The 15,552-nt window shown below is 39.8% G+C and overlaps 1 protein-coding gene and 1 long non-coding RNA gene across 2 annotated transcripts; one reads left to right on the forward strand and one right to left on the reverse strand.

Moving 5' to 3' along the window:
* Positions 1 to 2,187: 2,187 nt before the first annotated feature.
* On the reverse strand, positions 2,188 to 3,321 carry LOC125608790. The gene is made up of 2 exons (XR_007339435.1): positions 2,739 to 3,321; positions 2,188 to 2,609 (listed from the first exon to the last, which is right to left on the reverse strand). It is a non-coding gene; the product is annotated as an uncharacterized LOC125608790 (long non-coding RNA).
* Positions 3,322 to 10,004: 6,683 nt separating this feature from the next.
* On the forward strand, positions 10,005 to 10,608 carry LOC111198408 (chaperone protein dnaJ 10-like). The gene is made up of 2 exons (XM_022720341.2): positions 10,005 to 10,203; positions 10,308 to 10,608. Exons 1-2 carry the CDS (start codon positions 10,115 to 10,117, stop codon positions 10,585 to 10,587), a joined length of 369 nt encoding a protein of 122 aa, XP_022576062.1. The 5' UTR covers positions 10,005 to 10,114; the 3' UTR covers positions 10,588 to 10,608.
* Positions 10,609 to 15,552: the final 4,944 nt, after the last annotated feature.

Genomic DNA, 15,552 nt, shown 5'->3' on the forward strand with positions numbered 1-15,552 from the left:
GTGATCCTTAATTGGTTGATTTAAATAAGTGGTCGAACGTAATTGGCAGCTGTGTTTATCCAGTATTAAACTAGCTCCAACAGCTGGATTTTTGTGTGTATTGGGGGGACCTTAGCTCCCACTCAATTACCCGATAAACTTTTTTTTCAGAATGCATTGAATCTAAATAACTGGCTTGTTCTAAACTTATAAAGAACAAGCCGTAGTCAAGTTTTTACATCAAAACGTTTTAATGACATAACTTTACGAATCTATCTATATATAAATATGTTCGCTTCTTTCTATATTATTATTTGCAAAGTAAATTTTTAGAATCGAGCTCTCACGTTAAAAGTTAAAGCGATTAATAACGTTTATATCCTTAATGAATAAAATGCATAACTAAATTAAAAAATAAAAAAAAATTTAATTTGTTTGATTAGATAATTGATTAAAATTAACAATAGTAAAAATTATCCAAATCTGAAAATATAATTTTAAAAAGAGATAATTTATGTATATATTGTATTGTTATCTGAAAAAGTCTTTAAGTAAAAAGTTAAAAACATAAATTATATAACTAAATATTAATTAAATAAAATTATTAATTATATAATTAAAAATATAATATTAAATTATCCAAAATCTAAAAACATAAATTATATAATTAAATATTATTGAGTTATTTTAAGATTTATTTTAGTAATGAAAATAGTGTACAAAATGTTTTTCAAAAATTTATGAAAATGTTTAAGCCTGCATCGCGGGCAAAACACCTAGTCTATCTATAAATATGTTCGCTTCTTTCATGTGATGCTACGTCATCAAATCGTGTGTTATGGGAGTGACATGTGTCTCATTTTATATTTGGGACCAAAATAAATGAATGCAATCAGGGGTTATTGAACCCAACACCTCTAGCACTGGTAATTTCTCTTAGAACCACTAGGCTAAAGTCACTTTTTATAAATATGTGGCGGCAAAAATACTTATTATCGTGTCGGCTGGAAGTCCATGCTTCTTTTGCTTGTGGCAATGGCCGACACTGAATTGACGTCAAGATGAAGATCGTGAAGTTAAAAATTTTGCTCCAAACAGTTTTACAATGTTTCCAACCTTTATAACTTGATGCATATAATATATATCAAAATACATTTGTTGTACACGCTTTTATTAGTTTTGCTTTTAAAAAAAAGTATTTACAGTTATAAATGTTTTGTGCCAGTGAAGTAATGGTTGAAAAACCTCTATACATATGTCATTTTAAAATAACACTCAACTTCTATATATAGTCAATACATATGTCCATCTTATATTTTAGACTAAATATTTTCTCTTTTAAAAATATAGAAAACAGTTTTTTTAGTCTACAAGCAAATGTTGTAGAGCAAGTATGCATTATACAAAATAATATATATTTAAATCCATACGCAAAAACATAAAAGTTGTTATAGGCCTCTTTATGACACATGCACACTCCACTATGAATAAGAATTAAAAAAAAACAGTATTGTCATCAAACTTTATCACAAATCCACATTTGTACATCTATAATTATGAGTTGGACAATTAGTTAATTTGATACAATACCAAAGCAAGAATAATCGAAAACAACTATACCACCGCATACTAATAAGTAACACATAACAGATAACCAAATTCTTGAATCTTAAAACAAATTTCAACTCGAGCATTTAATGAATATCAAATTAACTAATATCCCGTCCGTAGGACAGGCCGAACCTAGTATACATATATAAATAAGTAGACTATACAGCTTAAGAACTAAACGACCATATTTAACCATTTTCATTTATTTACCACAATAACAAAAAGAAAACTTATTCAACCAAACGTAAAACGCAACGCATAGATCGTTAAAGGACTATAGCGAAAACTTGAACAAAGTCAATTTTTGAATGTGCTTCACTAGTTGTTCGCGGACAATATATATATATATATATATATATATATACACAGCAAGAAGAAGTTATGAGTATTAGCTCTGCAGATTCAGTAACCTTCTCTTTATTGTAGATAAGTTTTATCACGAACCAAACGTATGTACATGATGCAGTATAATGGCGCTAATAAACCCAGCAGATTAGTTTAAGAAGAAGTTCTGGGTGTTTTTCAAAATGGCAGTTTTCTTTCCTTTCTTTAATACATGTGTATAGTAAGAACTGACTACTGAATGCAAATCTTATAAGTCACATGATAGTAAACTCTCATTGATAAGTTTTATTACATAAGTACATATCACGCATGCAACGTAAAGCAGAAGCAAATTGTTCAAATCTAAGGGTACAGTTACACATGATAATATGTATTATTTTGGAAGAAATAAAAAACACAACACCAACGATGCCAAGGGAAATAACGACAGAATGCATATATATTAATTGAGTTTTAGAAAGAAACAACTTAGATTCGGAACACAAGCGCTTGTATTCTTTAGCAGTCGAAATAACAGAAGCAAGCTAAACCGTTGTCATCAGAGTGACAAGCTCCATATTTAGCGTGTTCCCTTTCAATGCATTGGGTATTACAGTTGCTCGACGAAAGGCAGATTCCCGACCAGGAACCGCTGTACCTTTGACATACCTCAGCCTCCACCACCGCCTTCAAACCTGCGGGTTTAGTTATAATCGCATCAACAACATTATTACTGAACTTAATAATGAAATCTATCTAGCTAATCAGTTGTACGTACGTATATTACCAAATTATTGTAAGAAATATAATTAAACCACACTGACCAGTTGAAGAAAAGAGAAGGAAATAGATGCAGAGGAGAGAAACAAGAGTGCACGACTTGGCCTTTTTTTTTCTTCTCTTTCTACTTGCTTAGTATGATCAAGTGGTTCAACATGAAAGCTCAACACTATGGGTTTATATAGAGTCGGAGAAATGCATAAAGTAGTGCTCTAATATTTTTTAATCTATTTATTTAGATGCTATCCCAACAAAATATTCCGCAACTATAAGACATTTTGAACCGTTGTTTATACAAACCCAAATTACAACTCGAACTGGAGATATGTGACTAATTCATCTCAATTAAAAGATTGTTACTAATTCATCTTAGATCACGGACAAAAAGAATAATTTGTTTATCATAATATAGTTTACATATCACTTTTATAAGAATTCCAAAAATCATCATCATCATCGTCATCGTCATCGTCATCGTGCAATATATACTAATGATCAACCCAGGGCCGTGCCTGACATTTGGCAGGCTAGAAGCAAGAAAAAAAAATTTGAACCAGAACTGCTATACCCATGACTCGAACCCAGGGCACCCAACAAGTGAAACTCAAATAATAGCATCTTTAACCATCTCTGCTACCTAATCTTCATGAGAATTGGCCCCCAAACTTGTTTTATACCGATCGGCCCTCAAGCAAATGCTTGATGGGCTTGTATCCAGGCCCGGCCCTGGATCAACCTGCTGCACCATTGCGAGAGGGCTGGTGTAAAGTGTAAACCAAAAGGTAGACCACAACCCAATGCTCCACATATTTGTCAGAGCCCTAGTGGGCTGGCTGATGGGTCTAAATAAGATTTCCAATTTGTACGAGGTATTTGCAACATAGGGCCCAGATAAATCCTTAGGGACACGTGGCTCGCACATAAAGTTTTAAATTTTTTAAATCACTCTGTCTATTTTTTTTTTATAAACAAAATCACTATGTCTGTATTATTATAAACTTGCCAAATCTGCAATCCATCTGCAGATCAATCAATCTCCTCCTCGCTTTTCTGCTTGTAAGTCTCTGTCTTCCTCTGATTTTTAATTTAAAGTGTTCCAGTTCGATTATTTCATTTTCCTAAATTCCTCCAGTTTTTTCAAAATTTGTAATACAATTTTAACCGTTTGTTTCGCATCTCCACAAGCTTTTATTTTGTTGCTTATTGAATCTCAGAACAGTATTACGTTTTGGTGTGTATCTGATAGGTTTAGGAAAGCTTATATACATAAGAAGTTGAGGGAAAAAGAGAAGGTGACAGAGGAAAGCAAGGGAAATATTTCAAATGGAGAACATGTGGGTTGAGAAGGAGTCTTTGAAGAATAAGAAAGTCTAAGACCTTTGGTTTGAGAGGGAGGCTTTGCAGTTACGGAAGAGAAGTGAGGAGCTCGAGTTAAATAGAGAAGTCGTTAGTTTGTTATGCTTATGATTTGTATGTGATTGTAGAGAGACGATATGAGTCCTCTGTTTCCAGTCGCTATGAGACTGTCGATGGTGCTGAACTCATGATGAGAGTGATTCATTGTTGAGATACAAAGTTGTAAACACTTCTTCATTCTTATTCAATACACGAGTTTGGGATTTACAAGTAATAGATAACTACAGTCTATCATTGGTACAGAGAAACTTGATCGGAAGCACCGCGAGGTATTGAGATGGTGGAAACACGTAACGGAGGTGATCAGGAGAAGATGATAGCAACGGAAGCTTCAAAATCGGTGGATCTTCAGCAGATTCAAGAAGAAATGGAGCTGGCGAAGCACAACTACGATAAGCTAACTCGGAGTGAACGCGCAACGACGGCAAGATTCGATTCGATGGAGAAGACGATCGAAACGTTAGCGACTGATTCGACGGGACGATTCGAAGCTATAGAGAAGCAGATGAACCATATCACGGATGTATTGACTCGATTGGAGAACTCAGTCGTCTTCACTCAACGTCAAGGGAAGGAGGTAGCATCTACTTCGGATAACAATACTGATCAGGTACCGATTACTTTACCTGAAACGGGAAGATCTCCAACACAGTTAGGTTATTGGGGAATCGATGGTACTCTGGCGAATCGGGATAGAATGCTGCGTAAAATTGAAATGCATGTGTTCTCTGGTGCTTTGCCCTTCGATTGGATTTCTCGTGTTAAAAGATTTTTCAGGTTTGGTAACTACAATGAAGAAGAGAAGTTAAATCTGGTATCACTGAGTCTGGAAGGTCCGGTACTGCAGTGGTTTAACGGCAAACTGATGAATGATCCGTTTGTCAATTGGGAGCAATTTACTCAGCGAATGTTGGACAGATTTGGTGGTGCTATTGATAATGATCCAGCAGCAAGATTGTTTCGACTGAAGCAAGAAGGAGATATTGCAGATTTTGTGAATGAGTTTGAAGTTCTGAGGAACCAAGTGACGGGTGTGGATGAAAAGAACTTGATCAAAATATTGTTTAATGGTCGCAAACCTGATATGAAAGAGGTGATTCGCATGAAGGAACCATTGACTCTTACACAACACAAATTGGCGGTGCTAAGAATGCAGAGCACGACGTTCTGTAGCGTGATTAGCTCGGCCGCTGGTGAAGGGCGGGGAGGCTGACAAAGACAGACGTCGGGAACTCGTGCTGCGTCATATACGAGTAAACCACAGACGGAAACTCAGAAGAGCGACTCAATAGTAAACAAGGAGAACACACAATCGCAATGTAACTATGTGAGACCACGTCTTTTACACTCTGATGCATAACTTGATCGCATGAGAAGGGATAAGATCTGTTTCAAGTGCAAAGCACCGTGGTCCCAGGCTCACAAAATGGAGTGTCCAAATAGAATGTTACGAGTACTTACGGTGATCAACGGATTAGAAATGAAAGTAATGGATTCCGTGGAGGAAGAAGAGTTCCATGATTCATCGAATCAACAAGTTCTACATACGTTATCATTGAATTCTTATTTGGGCATTGACTCTCCGAAGACTACGAAGATGAGAGGTTTCATAAACAATACATAGGTGATAGTCATGCTTGATAGTGGAGCATCTCACAACTTCATTACACCTGACGTTGTGAACAAGCTATGTTTGAAAGTTTCTGCGGATAGTATCTTGAACGTGTTGTTGGGAAATGGAGTGACTGTGAACGCATTGGAAGTATGCCAAGCAGTTTCGTTCTAATTAAATCAAACCAACTGCACAAGTGACTTCATCTCTCTTGAACTGGGGAATGTAGATGTGATACTCGGTATTCAGTGGCTTGAAACGTTAGGCAAATGCGAGGTAGACTGGAAGGAACAAGTCTTGTCGTTTGTCTACAACGGGAACAAGGTGACTTTGTTAGGCGAGAAGGAGTTACATTGCACCAAGTTCTCTTTCAAGTCATTGAAACCATTCTATACGAGTAGCAAGACAGGAAGGGAAGCGCTTCTTGCTACTTCTATAGCAACATCTCCATTTCCAGAAGTTCGTGAATAATTCACCCATTTACTTCAGGAGTTTGCGATGTGTTCGCCATTCCGACTACACTACCACCAATTCGTGGTCAAGAACATGCGATCAACTTACTTCCTGGAGTATCTTCGGTCTCTGTCCGTCCATACCGATACCCCCATGCTAGCAAAGTCACATTGGAAAAGATGGTTACAGATATGTTAGCTGCGGGTATTATACGACCAAGCACAAGCTCTTTCTCTTGTCCGGTTCTACTGGTCAAGAAGAAAGATGGCTCATCACGGTTTTGTGTGGATTAAAGAGCACTAAATCGGACCACTGTATTGGATAAATATCTAATTCCTGTAATTGATCAGTTACTCGATGAATTACACGGCGCTGCGGTCTTTACCAAGCTTGATTTACGTTCTGGTTACCATCAGATCAGGATGGTGGAGGAAGACATACCAAAGACTGCATTCAGAACAATTGAAGGACATTACGAGTTCTTAGGCATGCCTTTTGGATTGACTAATGCACCTGCTACCTTTCAAGCTCTGATGAATAAAGTGTTCAAGCCATTTTTTCGCTGCTTCGTCTTGGTCTTCTTCGATGATATCTTGATCTATAGTCGGAACCATGCTGAGCATGAGGATCATCTTAGACAAGTGTTACAGGTGTTGTGTGATCAGAAATTATTTGCTAATGAGAAGAAATGCACATTTGCGGCACCAAAAGTGGAATATTTGGGTCATATTATATCTGAACAAGGGATAGCTACTGATTCAGCAAAGACGGAGGCGATGACTCAATGGCCAAGTCCTCAGACAGCGAAACAACTACGTGGTTTCCTCGGTTTGACGGGATACTATCGCCGTTTTGTTCAGTATTATGGCACTATTGCTCGACCGTTGACTTCGTTGTTAAAAAAAGATCAGTTTGCGTGGACTTCAGAATCTCAGGAAGCTTTTGATAAGTTGAAGAAATCAATGGTCAGTGCTCCAGTGTTAGCTCTACTTGACTTCTCTCAGGTGTTTGTGATCGAATCAGATGCTTCAGGTTATGGGTTGGGAGCCATTCTAATGCAGAATAAAAGGCCTATCGCATTCTTCAGTCACGCTCTGACTCCACGGAATGGCGATTGTCATGGCTATAAGAAAATGGAAACATTACCTTCTCGGTCGAAAGTTTCATGTTCATACCGATCAGCGAAGTTTAAAAATTCTACTGGAGCAGAAAGAAGTTAATCTCGAGTATCAGAAATGGTTAACGAAGATTTTGGGATTTGATATTGATATCTTCTACAAACCAGGTCCGGAAAACAAAGCCGCAGATGGTTTATCTCGTTGTATGTCTGCTGCATTGTTGTTGTTGTCTTTGACGTCTCCTACTGCTCTTCAATGGGAAGATTTATATAAGGAAATTGACGATGATACAAAGATACAAGCTCTTATTCAGAAACTGCGTAGTGGGGAATTGCAATCTAAGAAGTATACTGAGGTGGATGGGAAGTTGTGGTCGAAGAGGCGTCTTGTTATTCCACAGACTTCAAGATTCATTGCTGACATTTTACGTGAGGTTCACGATAGTAAATTGGGAGGTCATTCTGGGGTGTTAAAGACTTTGAAGAGAGTGCAATGTTCCTTCTATTGGAAGGAGATGTATAAACAAGTTCGAGAGTATGTGGCGGCTTGTGTCATTTGCCAAACACACAAACATTCAACCTTATCTTCAGCTGGTCTTTTACAACCTCTCCCTATTCCGGAGCAGATTTGGGAAGATATTAATATAGATTTTGTGGAGGGGCTTCCCGTTTCCAATGTATTCAATTCGGTTATGGTGGTGATTGATCGTTTAAGCAAATTTGTGCATTTTGTGTGTCTTAAACATCTGTTTACTGCATTGGATTTGGATGTGGCAAAAAAATTTGTGAAGGAGATTGTTCGTCTACATGGGTTTCCGAAGAGTATCACGTCTGACAGGGATAAGATTTTTCTCAGTTCCTTTTGGAAGGAGGTGTTTCGTCTCACCGGAACTAAGTTGCAGTATAGTACTGCCTTTCACCCTCAAATAGATGGACAATCTGAGGTGTTGAATCGATGTTTGGAGTCTTATTTGAGATGTTTCTCTTCCTCACATCCGAAATCATGGTAGTCGTATTTGGCATGGGCAGAACTCTGGTACAACACGACCTATCACAAGTCTATTCAGACGACTCCGTTTAAGATTGTGTATGGTCGTGATCCTCCATCAATACTGCGTTTTGAATCAGGTTCTACGAATAACTTCGAGTTGGAGAGAGCCTTAAGGGAACGAGATGAGATGTTGTTATTTTTGAAGCAAACATTAGCCAGAGCTCAAGAAATTATGAAGTCACAAGCGGATAAATCGAGGAGGGATGTTCAGTTGAAGGTTCGAGATATGGTGTTTCTGAAACTTTAACCGTATAGACAGAAGTCTGTGGTGAATCGAGTGTGTCAGAAGTTAGCTGTGAAGTTTTATGGTCCATACAGAGTGCTTGAGCGTATTGGAGCCACAGCTTATAAGTTGCAGTTACTTCCAAGTGCCAAGATTCATCCGGTATTTCATATATCACAGTTGAAGTTGGCATTGGATTCTCATGATCAGTTGTTCCTGAGGATATTCTAGAGAAACGTTATGATGCGAAGGGTGAGCTGGAGTTGTTGGTCAAGTGGAAGGGACGTTCTTCGTTGGAAAACTCGTGGGTTCTCTATCTGGAATTTGTGACCAGTTTTACTGATTACCAGCTTAAGGGCAAGCTGGATTTTGTTGGGGGAAGTATTGATAGGTTCAGGAAAGTTTATATACGTAAGAAGTTGAGGGGAAAGGAGAAGGTGACAGAGGAAAGCGAGGGAAATATTTCAAATGGAGAACCTGTGGGTTGAGAAGGAGTCTTTGAAGAATAAGAAAGTCTAAGACCCTTGGTTTGAGAGGGAGGCTTTGCAGTTACGGAAGAGAAGTGAGGAGCTCAAGTTAAATAGAGAAGTCGTTAGTTTGTTATGCTTATGCTTTGTATGTGATTGTAGAGAGACAATATGAGTCCTCTGTTTCCAGTCGATGGTGATGAACTCGTGATGAGAGTGATTCATTGTTGAGATACAAAGTTGTAAACACTTCTTCATTCTTATTCAATACACGAGTTTGGGATTTATAAGTAATAGATAACTACAGTCTATCAGTATCCCTTCCTTTTTAAGATTTGAGGTTGAGGGAAGGGTGAAGGAGAGTGAGTATTATGACGTGTTAGGCGTCAAGACTGATGCCTCAGCTGCTGAGATTAAGAGCATCTCCAACCCTCACTCTATTTTTCACTCTAAAATAAAGTTTAGAGTAAAAAATGCTCTAATGGTACTCTATTTTTCACTCTATAATAGAGTAAAAAATAGGTTTACTCCAAATATAAAGTAATTTGTTTTTTTTTTGTTCATCACTCTATTTTTTACTCTAAAATAAAGTTCCATTAGATTAAACTCAAACTCTATTATAGAGTTACTCTATTTTAGAGTGAAAAATAGAGTAAACCATTGGAGATGGTCTAAGAAAGCTTATTATATCAAAGTAACACTCCCTCTTCCCCTTCTCTGTCTTATCATCACAATTTTAGATCTCTCCTGAGTTTTAAGTAGTATCTTCTAGTCACATAGCTTTAGATTCGTAGATTTGGTTATGTAAATTATATGTCGAAATCAGATCATACAAAACGTTATATAAAAATAATTCCAAATTTGGAAGTTTTTGGTTATGATTATAAGATCAATTTATTTTTTTGTTTCTTTAATGTGGGCAGGCAAGGCAAGTTCATCGAGACAAGAACCCTAATGATCCTCAAGCTGCTAAAAACTTTCAGGTGATTAATCATGAGACAAAATGCTACCTTATAAGTTTGCTTCACTAGGATTACTTGTTTAAATTCACTCTCGAATACTTTTAACACTGCTTATGTGAATGAAAGCACGAGGTGAAGCTTACCATGTTCTTAGCGATCCCGAGAAGCGAACTGCCTATGATAACTATGGCAAAGAAGGTGTTCAACAGTAAGTTTCTCCTTCGCTTAAAAGTATATATCATGTGACTGGTGTTAATGCTTAATTGCTATTCCCATACTCATGTCAATTTTTTTATTTATTTTTTGGTGCAGGGATGCAATGGATCCTGCAGTTGTGTTTGGCATGCTCTTTGGAAGCGAGTTGTTTGAGGACTACATTGGCCAACTTGCTCTTGCTTCCATTGCATCACTAGTAGAATCCCATGAGCCTGAGATTAGGAAAAAATTACTTCAAGACAAGATCAAAGTAAGTTGTTTTTCAACTATGAATAGAACTACCTCCGTTCGAACTCAGGACAAGAGACTGGACATGGCGTTTCAAGAATGGATCGCAGCAGTGAAGACACAATTTTTCTATTCTTTTGTCATTTAAAAAAAACAAGTAAGAAACAAAAAAGCTATGTTGTATAACACAAAAAACAGGTCAGAGAGAGAGAGAGAGAGAGAGAGAGAGAGTTAGAGAACCCTAATCGCCGCCGTTTCTTTCCGGCGTCGACGCCGCCGGAGGCCCGCTTCTTTCTAATCTCCTTTTTCCTTTGCCTTTGACGACGCCTCTTCCCCTCTTCGAGATGCATATGGTCTCTGGTCTCTTCAGTTCTTCAGATCTCAGATTTGGCTGCTTGATGCTTGTCACAGGTGGTTCCTGGGCCTCTGGAGTCATGGCGAGTTGAGTCAGGAAGATGGCCGTTCATCGGAGGTCGGCTTTTAGGGTTTGGAACTGGGTCGGAGCAATTTTCCCTTGGCCGCTCCGTTCTGTTTCGACGATGACAGATCGTTTTTTGGCTGTTATTCCCCGAAGCTTCTTTGTTCTTATGCAGTTTGTTGGAAGAGCTCCGGTGGTTCTGTTATCCGTACCCGCTTTTCTTCATTCCAGGCTACTTGAAGCTTCCAACTTGTTGGTGGAGTTTTAGTCTTGTCCCGGCGGCTCTGTTAAGGATCAAGCCCATGAATCATGAGATGGAGAAGTCCTTGGTGGTAGTTTAAGCACCAATCTGGTGGGGAGTGAAGGATGAAGTGTAGCCATCAGATCATCTGGAGGCTTCAAGGTATTGAAGGTTTATCTTAGCTAGAGTTTATAGTCTAAGTGTTGGTAAGACTCGGAATGAGTTAGAGTCTTTGTAAGTCTAGATTTAATCTGAGGACACGTGTGATGATCTTGAGCTGCGTCGGTTAAGCGCGTGTAAGTGATCAAGTATAAGGTCACAGCTCTTCTCTCTTGATTCATTAAGTCTTCTGTTAGTATCACAGAGAGAAGTTGAGATCATCATCGTGAGCCGTTAGGTTGTAATCGGAGCTCGCTTGTGAGCAGTTAGTTCTTGCTGGTTTGATCCCAGCTCCAGAGAGTTATAGCGGCTTCCCCAAGGTGGCGGGAAGTGCGGTGAACTCTGGGTCAACATACCGCTTGTGTCGTTACTTGATCGGTGAACAAAGACTCAAGATTATCAGAAGGAGTTCTCACAAATTGGTATCAGAGCCAGGTTCTCTGACTTGAGAACCTCGCTCGACTCAAGACGACGGAAGCGACTCGACCGGATTCAATGGCGATGACGATGCAAGTCAAGGTTGGATCGCATCAATTTTCGATGACGATGTTTGATGGATCGGGGGATTTCTCGATCTGGAAGAAGAGGATGTACGCGAATCTCAGCGTACAAGGCCTGAAGGATGTGTTAACGGAGAAGGCTGAAGATACGGAGACAAAAGATGAAGACGAAGAACCAGAAGCAAAGAAGAAGCGTGAAGAAGGCGAGACTGTAAGATCCGAACGAGATGAGAAGGCGTTGAATCTCATCTTTATGAGTGTTGGAGATCAAGTCTTGAGAAAGATTGACAAGTGTACCACCGCGGCTCAAGCTTGGTCACTTCTTGATAGGCTCTACATGACGCAGAGCCTTCCCAACCGGGTCCACGCACAGCTCCGAGTATACTCCTTCAAGATGCAAGATTCGAGAACAATCGACCAGAATATGGATGACTTTCTGAAGATGATCACGGACCTTAGCAACCTGAGCATCGAGGTCCCGGAGGAAGTCCAGGCCATTCTACTACTCAACGCTCTCCCGGCCAGGTACGACTCTCTAAAAGAAACTCTCAAGTATGGTAGAGATGCTATTAAGGTAGAGGAAGTTGCCAGTGCTGCTAGGTCGAAGGAATTGGAATTCAAAGACTCCACTAGTACTAGATCAAACGGGGAGGGTCATTACGTGCGGGGTAGAACGGATTCTAGGACTGTTAACTTTGGCAGGAACAAAGGCCGGTCAAGGTCGAAATCCAAAGAAAGCAAAAGAGTTTGCTGGATCTGCGGTAAAGAGGGACACTTCAAGAAGCAATGTTACAAGTGGCTCGAAAGAAACAAGGGAAAGTCAGGTTCTTTTGAGAAAGGTGAAGCGTCCGCAGCTGTCAGGGATGATGCAAATGACTTAGTAGGGGTGATTGCAGCAGAGGTGAACTTATCATCTGGAAGTTCAGACCACGAGGAATGGGTCCTAGACACAGGCTGCTCCTTCCACATGACTCCAAGACGCGATCTGCTTAGAAACTTCAGAGAAGAAGCTTCAGGAAGAGTAAGGATGGCAAATGGCTCAATATCTGAGGTCACAGGGATTGGCTCCGTCCGCTTCAGGAATCCAGACAACACAACATTCTTGCTCCACGACGTGAAGTACATGCCCACTATCACAAGAAACCTCATATCATTGGGGACCTTAGAAGATAAAGGATGTGAATTCAAAGGGGGCAATGGGGTGATCAAAGTGATCAAAGGCTGTATTGTCTTCATGAAGGGTATGAGAAGATACTCTTTGTATATCCTCCAAGGTGATGCGATTGCGCCAGAAGCTAATGTCTCAGAGAACGGAGCTAATAATCAGTTAACGTTGAATGAAGATGAAACAAGACTTTGGCATAGCAGAATGGGCCACATTGGACAGAAAGGGTTGGAAGAGTTAGCAAAGCGAGGATGCTTTGATGGCAAGAGGATAACTGAGATCAAGTTTTGCGAAACATGTGTTTTGGGAAAGACTACAAGGTCAAGCTTTGGACCTGCCAAACACGTGACGAGGGACAAGCTCGACTACATCCACTCAGACCTATGGGGTTCTCCAAACGTACCGTTTAGCCTCAACAATTGTCAGTACTTCATATCATTCACAGACGACTTCTCTCGCAAGGTGTGGGTCTACTTCCTTAAACACAAAGATGAAGCGTTCAGAAGCTTTTGTGAGTGGAAGAAGATGGTGGAAACTCAAACCGAAAGGAAGGTTAAGAAGCTTCGCACAGACAATGGATTAGAGTTTTGTAATCGATTGTTTGATGGGTTATGCAAGGAAGAAGGCATAGTCAGACATCGAACTTGCACGTATACTTCGCAGCAAAACGGAGTTGCAGAGAGACTCAACCGCTCGATCATGAACAAAGTCAGATGCATGCTCAGTGAAAGCGGCCTTGAGAAGAAATTTTGGGCGGAAGCAGCGTCTACGGCAGTCTATCTCATCAACCGGTCACCATCATATGTACTTGAGTTCAAAGTACCTGAGGAGTTGTGGACTTCGGTAATGCCTACATTGACAGAAATTAAAAGGTTTGGATGCTTGGCGTATATTCACTCAGATGATGGAAAGCTTAACCCAAGAGCTAAGCGTGGAGTGTTCACAGGATACCCAGAGGGAGTGAAAGGTTTCAGGGTGTGGATAATAGATGAAATGAAGATCACTATTACCAGAAATGTCGTTTTCAGAGAGGATAAAATGTATAAGGACCTCAAGAGTGACGACAAAGACACATCAGAGTCACGGGCTCAAGAGTTGAAATGGCTCAACATAGAGATGAACGAAGACCGTGAAGTAGCAGAAAGTTCTTCTCAAGGTGGAGCCACTACCACAGAAAATGGTCATCAAGGAGATGAAGCAATGGAACAAGTTCAACAAGATGAAACTATAGATCTCACCAACTATCAGCTAGCTCGAGATAGAGTCAGAAGGCAGATTAATCCACCTACAAGACTTGATGAATATGAGTGTGACTTCTTGAGTTACGAACCAGAATTTGAAGTATTGATGTGCTTGATGGTGGAAGATGGAGGTACAGAACCGAACAACATGAAGGAGGCAGTAGAAGACTCAGACAGTGAGAAATGGATAGAAGCGGCTGTAGAAGAGATGACATCTCTGAAGAAAAATAAGACGTGGATACTAGTGGATAGACCAAAGGATCAGAAAGCTATAGGTTGCAGATGGTTGTTCAAAAGAAAGCCGGACATTGCAGGAGTCGAAGATCCAAGACACAAGGCCAGATTAGTTGCAAAGGGGTACTCGCAGAAGGAAGGTATTGATTACCAAGAGATCTTCGCGCCGGTAGTAAAGCATGTTTCGATCAGATATATGTTGTCAGCTGTGACTCATTTCAACATGGAACTTCAACAAATGGACGTGAAGACAGCTTTTCTTCACGGGAACATTGAAGAACACATAGTGATGGAACAGCCGGAGGGATTTGTCGATAAAGATCAACCGGATAAAGTTTGCTTGTTGAAGAGATCATTATATGGTTTGAAACAGTCCCCGCGTCAGTGGAACAAGCGTTTCGACGACCTCATGCAGAAGAATAACTTTCAGAGTAGCCAGTATGATAACTGTGTGTACTTCAAGAATGTGGAGAAGGGGGATGGGGTATATCTTCTGTTGTATGTTGATGATATCCTAATAGCGTCACAAGATAAGATGGAAGTCGAGAAACTGAAGATACTACTCAGTAGTGAGTTCGAAATGAAAGACCTTGGAGACGCGAAAAAGATTCTAGGCATGGAGATAGAGAGAGATAGAGCTAAAGGGTGTCTATGGGTCTCACAAGAGAGTTATTTTAGGAAAGTGCTGAACAACTTTAAGATGGACCAGTGCAAGTCTGTAGCGACCCCCTTAGGAGCTCATTTCAAGCTAAAATCTCCATCAGAGAAAGAGATTGAAGAAATTGGTGATAGTATGAATGGAGTCCCGTACCAGAGCGCAGTCGGAAGCATTATGTATGCGATGATAGGGACTCGTCCAGACTTAGCTTATCCAGTGGGCCTTATCAGCAGGTTCATGAGTAATCCAGTACCTGAACATTGGAGTGCTGTGAAGTGGGTACTACGGTACATACAAGGAACCATTGAAACGAGATTATGTTTCAAGAATAAAGGAGAGTTTGTATTGAAGGGCTACTGTGATTCGGATTATGGAGGAGATTTAGATGAGAGAAGATCAGTTAATGGGATTGTGTTTACGGCTGGAGGGAATACAATTAGTTGGAGGTCTCAACTGCAGAAAGTGGTGGCGCTGTCATCTACAGAAGCTGAATACAT

This window comes from Brassica napus, chromosome A5 (assembly GCF_020379485.1).
Source record: "Brassica napus cultivar Da-Ae chromosome A5, Da-Ae, whole genome shotgun sequence".
Taxonomy (NCBI): domain Eukaryota; kingdom Viridiplantae; phylum Streptophyta; class Magnoliopsida; order Brassicales; family Brassicaceae; genus Brassica; species Brassica napus.

Excerpts from the sequence above, each read along its gene's own strand:
- LOC111198408 (XM_022720341.2), top strand. The coding sequence starts at position 10,115 with ATGAAAGCACGAGGTGAAGCTTACCATGTTCTTAGCGATCCCGAGAAG. Across the intron at positions 10,204-10,307 it reads GGCAAAGAAGGTGTTCAACA|GGATGCAATGGATCCTGCAG; the intron begins GTAAGTTTCTCC and ends TTTTTGGTGCAG.